Below are 13,590 nucleotides of genomic sequence, written 5' to 3' on the forward strand. Positions count from 1 at the left end.
TCTCTCTTTTATTAATTAGTCAACTAATCATTAATTATCCTATATATAATCTACAAAACCTACACTTATCAAAATTTTCCTACATATACCATACACATTATAGAATTTTATCCTACACAGTCGAAATTTATCATACACACCTCGAAATATATCTTACACAACTCGTAATTTATCCTACATAACTAGTAATTTATTTTACACTTTAAATTAAGTTGTTTTTTAATTTGAAAAAAAATTTATATTTTGATAAGGAGTTACAAATTTAATTTAGTTAGTTATTAAAGGTGAAGAATACAAATTAATGATTTTTGTAAGTTTACCAATATACCCTTATATTAAAATTAAATGCAAATATTAAATGAAGTAAAATGAACCATTCTTATTGGTTGAAACTTCTTTTTTTTTCTTATTACAAAAAAATTCTTCTCATTTAAACCCTCCACTATATATATATTTTTCTAAAACGAACATATGTTTTAGGAGAGTGTTTATTATGTTATGATTTTAATTATAATGGCGCCTCAAATAGTATAAAAACTATGTGTATATATGTACTTTTCTAAAAGTCTTCTTATGCTACTAAAAATAACTTCTTTCTATATATAGTAAATGATCCCTACGAAGTTACTGCATATAAACTTATGTAACAAAAAACCAATGTTTTAAAATACGGTTTTTATACCTTATCGGATTGGGCTTTAAAATGGTTTAATCGAGTGTATTGGGCGGTTTAATAGGTTTTATCAGACGGTTCAACGGGTTTTTTAAACATTGCAAAAAAAAAAAAAAAACCATTCAAATAGTGTACGAGATTCACGAGAATATAGTTTGGATTATTTCACATCAATATAGACAAGTCTTTAGACTTGAAAGATCATTGAAAGATCATTATGTCGATATTTTCTTTTATCAAAATATTTTGTACAATAGCTGATATTTTGTACCATTTCATAATTAATCCGATCAACTGTTTTTTAACGGCAATCCTATCAACTATTTATTATTATTTCTTTCATGCGAATGTTTTTTTAGGGAAGGTTGAAATTATGATGTGCTGCTGAGATGACCTGAGATTCAGAAAATATCTACATTATGGATGCTCTAAGCATATTTATCATATAATACGGCTGAAGTAAAACTTTTCTATTCGTTTATTTAATTACTAGGTTAGAACCCCGTGTAATACACGGATTGAATAAATGTAATTTTATATATCAAACTAGTTTAAGAACCCGCGAGGTTCGCGGGTGGACTAAAACACAAATGAATAAGTTTAATTTATTGAAGTAATCATTTGAAAGAAATAAACGTTCAAGTAACGAAATCATCCCTATACCCCAGGTACGTAATGTATCAAACCCGCGGATACGTAATCCCAAATAATGCCAATTGGATGAACATCATGTTCGCACTTAGGCCTGGAAATACAGGGAGTCAAAATAAACATAGGATTAAACATATATAGTCAAAATCAAAATAAACATATGTAGTCAAAGTCAAAATAAACATAGGATTAAATATTCATTACATGCTGCAAATACAAATATTATTTAGTAGGCGATAATAAATATGAATAACAACTGTCATTAAAAAAATGTCTGTGAATGCAATATACTTACCATTTTTACCATTTAATGCAACAAAATTACATATGTTTACCTTCGAATAATATGAATTGCCAGATAGATACCTTATCGACCAAATATTAAAGCACCAAACAAAACTTTAGAATGAAAAGGTAACATAAAGCATTGATGAAGTATGTCAGAACTAAATCACAATATACCACTATATTTTGCGCTTGAATATATGAAAACTCATGGTGTATCAACTTAAAATTAGATTTATATACGCTGAAATGTATATATAAGTTGCCTAATATGCAGTAAGTTGTCATCCCGTTTCAATTTAAGGAGACATTTGTAAACATCATTTAGCTGAATTTGTAATACACTTCTAATAATCAAAAAAAAAAACTTTGAAGAAATTATATTCACCTAGAAGTTGAACACAAACTGTCGCGCTTTCTTGCTCATGCCCACATTTGGGTGAGACTGCAGCTTCTCATACATAGGGCGACTTTCATTGGATTTGTCAGCATAGGAAACGGTTAATATCTGATTCTGACAAAAATATATAAAATAACAATGAGTAAAATGCCAATTTCGTCCCTGAGGTTTGGCTAGTTTTGCGACTTTCATCCAAATGTTTGTTTTTCCGCATCTGGATCCAAAGGGTTTCATATCTTTCCATTTTCATCCGACTCATTAACTTCATCCATTTTTCTCCGTTAAGTTAAGGGTACTTCCCTTTTTTGTTAACTTAAAGGGCAATTCAGTCTTTTTCACTATATGTTAAAAGACCGAATACCCCTAAAAAAGACCGAATTGCCCTTTAAGTTAACAAAAAGAACGGAATTACCCCTGACTTAACGGAGAAAAAGGATGTAGTTAACGAGCCGGATGAAAATGTCAATATTTGAAACCTTTTGGATCCAAATGCAGAAAAACAAACCTCAGGGACGAAAGTCGCAAAACTTGCTAAACCTCTGAGACAAAAATGACATTTTACTCGATAACAATTTTGATTTGAAATTTCCCACATTAGTTGGAATGTTACCTTTTAAAATTAAATCCTTGAATCTACTAAATTTACCATATTGCCATTTGCATGATAACTAAGTAGCAATAATAGCAAGTCTAAACCTGTTGAGGGAGTCTTGACAAATAGACCATTGCAACATCAGATTACTAACAGGATGCATAAGGGTTCAAACCGCTAATGTCAATAGAGTTTCTCCATGCTTTGAGTCCCACATATATAAAGGGTCAAAGATTCCTAAAAGTCAACAACTTTCCTCAAGAAAAGAGAAACCCATGATAGATTTTTAAATCAAGTTCACATGTATGTTAAAAAGTTTCAAAATTTATGAATTTAAAGAAGGAGAGCGTTGAGAGCCTTACACGCCGTCGTTGCTCGAGTTTTGATGTAATTAACGACCAAATCCTTCGATCGGCGGTCCGGTGCCAGCTTTCTGTATCAAACCGATTAACATGTTATTTTAAACATGTACTATATAACCAAATCCAAGGTAATATGTGGTTAGAATACCTTAAACCATAACTTGAACGTTTAAGCCTTTTGGTCAACTAATGAGAGTTTGAGTCCTATTATAGAGATAAAAAAACACACCCTCTAAGGGAGCACTTGAAACATGACTTGTGGTATATTTGGTTCTCCACTGTTACCAATAAACCCCATATACTATTAGGTCCAATAATTACTATTTTGATTTTGAACCGTTATTCAACCCGCCCATTTTCTAATTCCAGTTTTATATCCTTGTTTTCAAAAGCGTGTGGTGCTCCCATGCGCTTTTTATCCCAAACGCCGATGCGCGAAGCACAAATATCACGTATTTGAGGCGTTAATTATTTAAAAAAGAATCTTAGAAACTATTTATTATTTATAGATAATATTTTAGATTATAACTTCTAAACACTAAGATATAAGATATTCTCATCTATGGTCAAATTTGCTCAACCGAAGGTCTAATTTGTTCAAATACCCAAACCCATTGCTTAATCAATGGTCAAATTTGTTTAATCAGATAAAAATAAAAAAAAAACTCAAACCCAAACGACGATCTAATTTGTTCAAATACGGGTTAACTACATAAGGTGCCACGTCAGACCGCATTCATGTTATGTGCACATCAATTGCAGCGATGCTCGCTATTGCGTCATGTGATTTGTGCGCTATGCTCGTGCATTTAAAAACCAACTTTATATATCATATATATCATATAAATATGTTTTATATGATCAGTATGTACCTTCCCCAGAGGATAAGTTGGTTTGCCACAAGTAGCATGTTTGTCTTGGGTGCTACAGAACATACCAGTAGGCTGTCAATTTGCAAGGTGACTTCAGTTATACACATAAACATACTTGAAAAAGTCTTATAATACACCCAACAATATTTGTGTAAGAAAGATAAGAAATTTACCAGCATTGAGACAACCAAGTATGATGTAACTAAAAATATTTGTTATGCGACTTTTCTCCGAGGATCTGCCACGGCTGCTACCCTTGCTTGAGCTTCTGTTGTGTCCAATGGCAGGTTTTTTAGAAATCTCTCAACCGCAGGAACCTAAAAAATATTAAGGATTATTTTTATAAAAAAAATATGCCTATAAAATACCATTTTGATCAGTAAGTCAAGTAACCCATTTTGCAACATCTAATAGTTCTCCTTTTACATTGCTATCATAAAGCAAAATTAATCTATGAATTATGACTCGAGCAACTAAATACCTCTAGTACATTCACAGCTACAAAAACTTCCCTACTAAATTGTAATGTATACATATTGCAAATAATGGAGGATTAGTCATGTCAACTTTCTTTTTAATGATGAAGTCATTTAAAACCTTGTTTATGCATTAGATTTCAATCACTCACTAACCTTGTGTGACTGAGATATAACCTTGAAGTGGGGGTGCTTTGTTCGGTTGGTGCATTCTTGTTGCGTCCCCATGCCACATTTGCGACATTAGGTTCACCGGGTAATAAGTTGTAAAGTAAATTAATGTTACGGATTCGAGAAACTATTACATGTCTGTGTGAATCGGTTCTCTCCAGCTCTCTGCTCTCCTTCCTTGGGTAAACCCTAATGACCGAACGAAAAAAAAAAGATTAAAATCTATAAACAAATTTAGTTATGCAAAGATGGAGACTTAGACCAAGAAACAGTTAAACTTACCACCATAAGCCTACAGTCGATGCCAACCATATCTGCAGGACTCGATTGAGCCAGTTCGACAAAAGCTTACCCACTGGAGGCCAGTTCGACACAGACATTGGCATATGCATAGCACTGGATTGAGCTGTGAATGCAACATAAAGCATCAAGATGATTTGAAAATTTGGAGCAGATTGTAGAAATAAAATTTCTGACAGTAAATTACCTGTCTTCTCGGACTGGATATCAGATTTAGTTGATAATTGCAGATGTTTAAGAGCTTGATGCAGCGATGGATTGCTGCCACCACTTACCATACTCGCACTACCCTTGTTCGGTTTTTTCAAAAGGGGCATTAAGGAACCAACAAATAAGAACCATGTTCGAGAAAGAACTTTAAGGAATAAAATAGGAAATAAAAACTAAATAGATAAAAGAACCAAAATAATGTATCTTCAAGAGATAAAAGAGCATGTACCCCCATTCTTTGTTAGTTCAATCCTCCATCTAGAAACACCTAAATGTATCACCAAGGTTTCTCTTTATTGACTTGAAAAAACAAAAATGTGATTCAAGTAAAATAGTAGAGTTGAAAGTATGAATTATGCAGTTTAAGGGACTCACAAGGTTTCCGTCCTTGCTATAAGCCAATGGATATCAAATATCCAACTGTTGTTTCTCATCTAACACATAAAAATGGTATCAAATTACATATACAATAAAGGTTTTTTTTTTCATAAGATACCAACAAATTAAGAGTTGTCATTCATGTGTACAAATTAAGAGGTAATCCATTAACAACACCAATCCTATCAATCTTCACAAATTAAACCCTAAAAATTAACAAATAACATAAAACCAATAACAACCTTAGAAGTACGGCTGAGAGGTTGAACACGAACTCATCTAGGCCGTGTATTGCCACTCGCCGGACATATACCACAATGCAAGCCGGAATTGTAGTTATTGCTACTGGTAGGATATGTTTGTTTGGGGAAATCTCGAATCAAAAGTGAGACAACACAAAATATTGTGTTTGATTGAGAAACCAAAAACCCTTGCTACATTTAACAGAAACTTGAAATCTATTACCTGGGACACATGAGGTTACACAAGCAAGAACTGATATTGAGAGAGAAATATGAATGAAACATGTGTGTGAGTGTCGAATCTGCGTTCCCAAAGCACCACCATGTTTTCCGGCCACGATTTCCGGCGTCAGCCAATTCAATTTCTTGGTTCGGATGAGAGATCGAAACTGGATGATAGGTCGTCTTGTGAAAATTTAGGGTTTGTGAAAGGAAACAAAGATGTTTTTGATACCAATCCTAGTTAATTATGGAAACTCATTTATAATTTGGAGGTGATTTGAGAGAAGATTGTGAGGGATTTGGGAATTATTGTGGTGTAAGATGAAACGTAGAATAAAACCACGAATTCAATTTGCCGCTCAAAGACAAAATTGGGGAAACACTCAGATGCCACGTGTCAACTACATGTGTAAGAACATGCCAAGTGGCCAAAATTGTTTTGTTTTAATATAAGTAATAGATAATATAAAATATATCTTTAAAAATATTATTTATTACATGGGTTGATTAAATGTAATTTTATATATTAAATAATAAAAAAGTTATATCTTTAACAACCCTGTGTATTGTACGGGTTGAGTAAATTTAATTTTATATATTAAATAATGAAAAAAGTTACATTTTTAAGAACATCATGTATTGTATGGGTTGAGCACATGTAATTTTATATACCAATCAATAAAAAATATATCTTATTATATTTTTATACACCCTGTGTATTATAAAACCTTTGGACTAAACTGATAAAATGGCCCAAACCACAGGGACTAAAATGACATTTAACTCTTTACGTTATATTAATTTATATTTAGTGTACATCTTTTGTTAATGTCAAGATAAATAATTTTGAAATCTAATAAATATTTTAAAAGATTATATTATCTCCTATTCGAATTGTTTAAATTTAATTTTATAATTATCTTTTAATTAATATTAATTATCTATAATTAATTAGGAGATAGAGATGAGAAAACTAAAAAATAGATGGCTCACATGTGTCCCAAAGTTGGAACTATTTTTATTATTTGATATAAAAAATTACATTTATTTAACCCGTACAATATACGACGTTCATAAAGATATAACTTTTTATTATTTAATATATAAAATTACATTTATTCGACCTATGTAATACACGGGGTTCTAATCTAGTAATAGTATAAATAATTTATTTATCATTTTTTGTATGAATGAATTTTCATTTATCATTTTTTGCTTTTTATATGAATGAATTTTCTGGAAAAAGTTCCACTTTTAGAGGTTGCTTACTGGAAATGTACATGATATTATAGATAAAATATTTTTAACGGGTTTAATGATTTCATCTACATACGTGGATTGTTAACTAAATAATATTGATAATAAAAATTTGTATTAGATTAGATTTTAGATTTGATTAAATATTATTAATAATAAAAATTTGTATTAATTTAGATTAAATATTATTATTATTAGTATTATTAATAATTTTAATCAATTAAATGAGAGAATGCCAAGTGCTCCTATTCGAATTGTTTAAATTTAATTTTATAATTATCTTTTAATTAATATTAATTATCTATAATTAATTAGGAGATAGAGATGAGAAAACTAAAAAATAGATGGCTCACATGTGTCCCAAAGTTGGAACTATTTTTATTATTTGATATATAAAATTATATTTATTTAACCCGTACAATATACGGCGTTCATAAAGATATAACTTTTTATTATTTAATATATAAATTACATTTATTCGACCTGTGTAATACACGGGGTTCTAATCTAGTAATAGTATAAACAATTTATTTATCATTTTTTGTATGAATGAATTTTCATTTATCATTTTTTGTTTTTTATATGAATGAATTTTCTGGAAAAAGTTCCACTTTTAGAGGTTGCTGACTGGAAATATACATGATATTATAGATGAAATATTTTTAACGGGTTTAATGATTTCATCTACATACGTGGATTGTTAACTAAATAATATTGATAATAAAAATTTGTATTAGATTCGATTTTAGATTTGATTAAATATTATTAATAATAAAAATTTGTATTAATTATAGATAAAATATTTTAACGGGTTTAATGATTTCATCTACATACGTGGATTGTTAACTAAATAATATTGATAATAAAAATTTGTATTAGATTCGATTTTAGATTTGATTAAATATTATTAACAATAAAAATTTGTATTAATTTAGATAAATATTATTATTGTTAGTATTATTAATAATTTTAATCAATTAAATGAGAGAATGCCAAGTGTCTCAAAACAGGTTTCTTTTATTATATAGTATAGATGTAATTATTGCTATGATTATTACTATAAACAAAAAAAGAAAAGTATTATATTACTCAAAAACATATATCTCACGTAGTTGTGTTGTGTATATTGTTAGAAAAAGTTAGAAGTTTATGTTGAACTTAATTAACCGACCCATGCTAAACCACTGGGGCAACCTTAATGAATCAAAACTCATCTAAAACAACCAATATATGAATATGAAGTGCCGCATTATTTCAACCAAAACTATTAAAATCCTTTCAAAATTAATTGCATTAATGTGCAAATCGGTATTCAGGCCAAAGTCAACAAGATTTCAATCTCGAAGGCAACTTTTGGCCTATTTCTTTGAAGACGAGTTCGGTTCAAGAACCAAAATTTCCATCCCAAATCCCATCCTACATTGATTGCGGCGATGGTAATTTCCGTACCAATCCATCCCAACCCTCATCCATGGAGGCTGCCCCTATCCCCTAATAATACAAGTGAAAGAAAGATTTTTTAGAGGTGCGGCTTTAAATTTAAGAATATTGTTTTAGTAGTCTATGAAATTGGTTGATACGATAAAGAAATGGAATTATATTTTTAGTTGGCTTTAACTTTAAGGATATTGTTTTAACTATGAAATTGGTTGATAAGATAAAGAAATGGAATTATATTTTTAGTTGTGAATTTTTTGTTCTTTACTACAAAAAAACATACTAGGTTCTTATATGATGTAAAAACATGGAATGAGTTAATCAACAATATAATTTATGCTGATGTGGTTATTCCACTTGGTAGAGACATATGTCATTTAGGGGAGTGATCTCAAGTTTAAATTTGGGTAAGAGAAATAGTTTAGAATTTGTGGTGTAAATAAGAGTATGAGTAACATCTTTCTATTAAAATAAACAATATAAATTTATAACACAAAACATACAAAATCATTCAATAAACAAATTATTATTTATTTAAAACAAATGCAAATCTAGAAATAAATTGAACTCATACCAAAATCATCATTTGGGGTAGACGACTTATCAGTTATCCAACAATCACATACTCCTGAAAATGTTAAGCCTCCATTTCAATCGACACTAGAGTTTTGATATTTGACTAGAGATGCTTTAGAACACAATGATATTTGAGGTGGTACAATACAAGTACGATTATCATGATGATATCTATTTGCAAAACATAGGCTACAAGTTGCATGTATTTTCCTCGTCATGAGATGGTATAAGACTATAGGGTGTTGAGGAGAGTAGTGCTCAAAGGATGATCCGTCACGTAGACGTCCACGTAAGTAGGTGTGGGGATGAGCCTAAAGGGAATTATATATATATAGGATTAGGTTCAAACGTGAACAAAATCCCAAGAGTGAACTGCGTGAACTGATCTGGGCCCTTGATTTTTATGATCTTGAGATTTTAAGTGAATGGCATGATGGTAATTAGTTGGTTATTTGTTACTATTTAATTAAGTGAATAAGGGTATTTGTGTAATTTTCCATATTAAATTGATTGCATAAATCCCGTTTATATCTACATTTAGGTTTTTTTGATCACCTCCTATTCAATCACAAATATCTTTCTCTCTCACATATCATCGCCGGCGACGTCAACCTGCATGCCGTCGGAAGTAGAGGAGACTATGCCGACAATCATTATTATTGCTGTTGAAAAAAAAATTAATATCATCAACACCCACTTATTCTAAAACGTTTTCAAATATAATTTGCAGCATCCCCGCTCATGTTTTATCGGAACCCTAGCGCCGCCGACATATCAGCGCCGCCGGCCACTTCGATCTTCATCATCGCCGGCCACCTCCATCTTCACAGACGGATACCCGAACGAATTTGAAATTTTGAAGAATCTGACGACGAACGACCTTCTTTCGGTTCCAATTTTCTGTTCAAATTTTCAAAAACAATGAATGAACAAGAGAAGATCACAGTCGTTGGTTCTTCTGGAGATCAACAGCCGCATCCTACCACAGGTATGTTCAATGATTTGTTTGTCATAACTGTATATTGGGTTTCACTGTTTTTGATGATTGAAATAAATGATTAATTTTATATAAGATGCTTTCGAGAAGATGATTGAAAATAATTAATGATTAATTTTATATGGTGTTTAGTTTTCTTATACACTCCTGGGGTTTTTTCTTGTCTGTAAGTTTGTACGCCAAGTGTTCGATGAAATGCCGCATTCTTTTGTATAAGAAATGTAAGTTTCTTAATGAAATAGAAAATGAGATACGGACCCACCAAACAAAATCTTCTACTTTTTTTCAAGTCAAATGCTTGATTTGTTATTCTCATAATGGTTCGGCCTTTGTTTATATCATCCAAAGAACTGTTAACAATTTAATTCCAACTGGATTTAGTTCAGTAATATGATTACCAAAATTGTTTTAGTTCAGTAATAATCCTTTTATAAGATGATTTAAGATGTGTTGTTTATCAAAGATAAACTTTAGGTGACTTTCAACTTGTCGACTCCTTTTCTTTTAAGCTATTTTTTATTTTATTTTACCCTTTTGACCCTCTAGCGGAACAACGGTATTTAGGTGTGTAAAATGGTGCCCGTCTCCAAGAGGTACACATGTGTATAGTGTCTGTTTTTTGTGATATCTCAGTTTTTTTTTTTTTTGTGTATTGAATGTGTAAAGTAGTTGATGTACACTTGTGAATTATGCAAAGTATTAGTTGCTGAGTTTTTTTGTTCAATTCTTTGATTTTGCTCTGTTTTTAACGCAATGTACACATGTGTATTCTGATTTTGCTCTGTTTTAATGCGATGTAAACATGTGTATTCTGATTTTGCTCTAATTTTAACCTAATGTACACATGTGTACAGCGTCTGCTTTTGTGATATATTTTTTTTTTTGTGTATTGAATGTGTGAAGTTGTTGATGTACACTTGTGAATTATGGAAAGTATTAGTTGCTGAGTTTTTTTGTGCTATTATAGGAGATATCGTTAACGAGAAAAGTGAAGATTGAAGGTCGATAAGGATGATTCACGTATGAGGTTGATAAGGATGCTTCAGCATACAACGTGACGAATAGTTGTAAAAGATTATGTCTTTTGTTTTTTCGATTATGTTGGGTTTATTGTTTTTACGAAACGGGAACTTGTAATTATTTGTTTTTTTGTTTGGTTTGGAAAACATTATGGAACTTGTAATTTGTTAAATATAAAATAGTTTTACAGGTATTGTTTCTATGTATGTATTATGTAGCTAATTACACATATGTACGATGCTGAGTACACATGTGTACTGTTCTATTTATATCCAAGTACACATGCGTATATCGTTGAAATATGAAGGTTACGTGGATCTTAAAAATCAAAATTTGAATTCTGATGATGAAATTTGAAATAACAATTAAAATTGAAATATGGTGATTTATTGTTTGTTTTGATAATTATCTTATTAATAAATAAAACATAATGTAGATAATGAATTTAAATTAGGAAAGAGGTAACTTAATTCAATTATTAAAATAATGATTTAAATCTAATTTTTTTATATAATTACAATCCTACCCTTAACAACTAAAAAGGAAATGAAGGGTCCAGATTTGTTCACGCAGTTCACTCTTGGGAGGTTGTTCACGCTGGAACCCTGCCCTATATATATATAGGGTTGAGTTATATATAACTACAGAACTTTCAGAATTCCTAATAAACAATTATTTTATATATAAGTTTTTGTATTTAGGATCTTTTTATCATCTATTATATGTATTTCTTTGATTACATACATGTTAAAAGTAGTTTACATATGTTTAATTGCCAAAATTATATATATGTGTCATAACTAATTACATATATGTAAAAAAAACTAGTTTACATATGTGTAATTATAAAATTACAAATAAAAAATGATAAAATTACTCTTAACATGTATGTAATCGTAAAAATACACATAATAAATGATAAAATTATCCTAAACATAAAAATATATAAATAAAAAGATTGTTTATTAGGAGTTCTGCGAGTTCTATAAATATTTATGGTTCTGAAATGATCCTGGCCCTATATATATATATGTGTGTGTGTGTGTGTGTTGTATGTATATGTGTGTGTGAGAAGAGGAGGCCCGACAAGACCGTCTGAAAGGCGACGGGGAGGACGGGGACGCACCTAGGGGGCGGTGGTCGTCCCCACACCGCTTGGTCTAAGATTAAAACTCTATGGACTGCATTTGCGGCCTAACTGACGTGTTGTTCATCCACAAGTCAAACTGATTGCTACTTTTGACAGCTACATGTTCGATTCCACAAATCAACTAGACACTTTTAGTCTTTTATCTTTGTTACCGCAAATTAAGCTTTTTTTAAGTTAGCAAATGAAAGCTATCATAAAAAAAATTAATGAACAGAAATTAAATAAATTAAAGACGTATATTGTATATGGTATATAGTATAAGGTGTTGTGTTCAATGAATAGTAAGTTACGAGAGAGCAATGACAATGCCGACAATCAAATTTGTTCTAAACGATTCTTAACATAAAAATATAGATAGATACATTTCTTTTAATTGTTTATTAGTAAGGAAAGTATGAGAGATGCTTGCTTGAGATCTAGAAAAAGAATATTGGAAAGTTGTCTCAAAATTATCAACCTAAACGTGTCAAGCGCGTGTTTACGGTTGTCTCAACAATTATTAACTTATTTCCATGTAAAGTCCTATGTAAAATGAGTTTTTTTAACCTAGTTATTATTTTAACTCTAATATGTAAAATGAGTTTTTTTAACCTAGTTATTTTAACTCTAAAATTAGAAAATGGCGTGAACAAATAGCTTCAGAAAAGGTTAATTTTTTCTTTCGTAGGTATGCATAACATGAGGACGGGGATCATAAGATATTTATGCCAGCATTTGCTTCAACTCATTTCATTTCATGTCATGCAACGAGAAAAATAATAATATTGGATATCGTCCAGGATTTTGATCGGTCGAAAGATGAACGGGTTTTCAAACCCTATCAATCTTTAGGGCCGGCTCAATGCTAACAACATGTAAAGCAAGGACTTAGGGCCTAAAATATAGCGACTCAAATTAATTTTCTATTTTATGTATATTAGAAGCATTGTGCAAGGGTTGGTTGCGGTACAAACCATATTTATCATACAAACCGTAAAAACAGACCCTAGCACTAAAAAAAAGTTAAATTAGCACATACTAAAACAATACACACATAAAAGTAGCACTTTTGAATTATATTACCACACGAAAATTAATCAAGATAATTGATTTTAGCACATTGGTGAATGATATCAGTATTTTTCTTTATATCAGCATATTGAAAATAAAAGAAAGATCCAAATAAAGAATTAATTGGTTGTTAACATAATTAAAGGAATTCAATATAATTTATATTATTTAGGTTATTATTTTACCATTTTTCTATAATTTGTTGGGTGTCATATGACATTTTTTAAATGGTTCTTACAATTTATATACGAAATGTGGTTTGTATATTT

General features: G+C 30.4%; 1 protein-coding gene across 25 annotated transcripts; it reads right to left on the bottom strand.

The window, feature by feature from the left end:
* Positions 1–1,191: 1,191 nt before the first annotated feature.
* On the bottom strand, positions 1,192–6,157 carry LOC110879049. Of its 25 annotated transcripts, XR_004867585.1 has the most exons (14): positions 5,836–6,156; positions 5,613–5,743; positions 5,368–5,426; positions 5,222–5,260; positions 4,970–5,067; positions 4,765–4,888; positions 4,617–4,671; positions 4,468–4,523; positions 4,009–4,152; positions 3,836–3,907; positions 2,964–3,034; positions 2,706–2,803; positions 1,998–2,123; positions 1,192–1,418 (listed from the first exon to the last, which is right to left on the bottom strand). XR_004867585.1 is itself a non-coding variant. In XM_035977729.1 (6 exons), exons 3-6 carry the CDS (start codon positions 5,097–5,099, stop codon positions 4,128–4,130), a joined length of 483 nt encoding a protein of 160 aa, XP_035833622.1. In that variant the 5' UTR covers positions 5,100–5,260; positions 5,368–5,426; positions 5,613–6,153; the 3' UTR covers positions 4,073–4,127. The 25 variants fall into 25 exon arrangements, 1 of the variants encoding a protein (XP_035833622.1); XR_004867580.1 differs by having other exon boundaries at positions 2,620–3,034; XR_004867583.1 differs by having other exon boundaries at positions 2,706–2,852; positions 5,613–6,155.
* Positions 6,158–13,590: the final 7,433 nt, after the last annotated feature.

This window comes from Helianthus annuus, chromosome 9 (assembly GCF_002127325.2).
Source record: "Helianthus annuus cultivar XRQ/B chromosome 9, HanXRQr2.0-SUNRISE, whole genome shotgun sequence".
In the NCBI taxonomy this organism is placed as follows: Eukaryota; Viridiplantae; Streptophyta; class Magnoliopsida; order Asterales; family Asteraceae; genus Helianthus; species Helianthus annuus.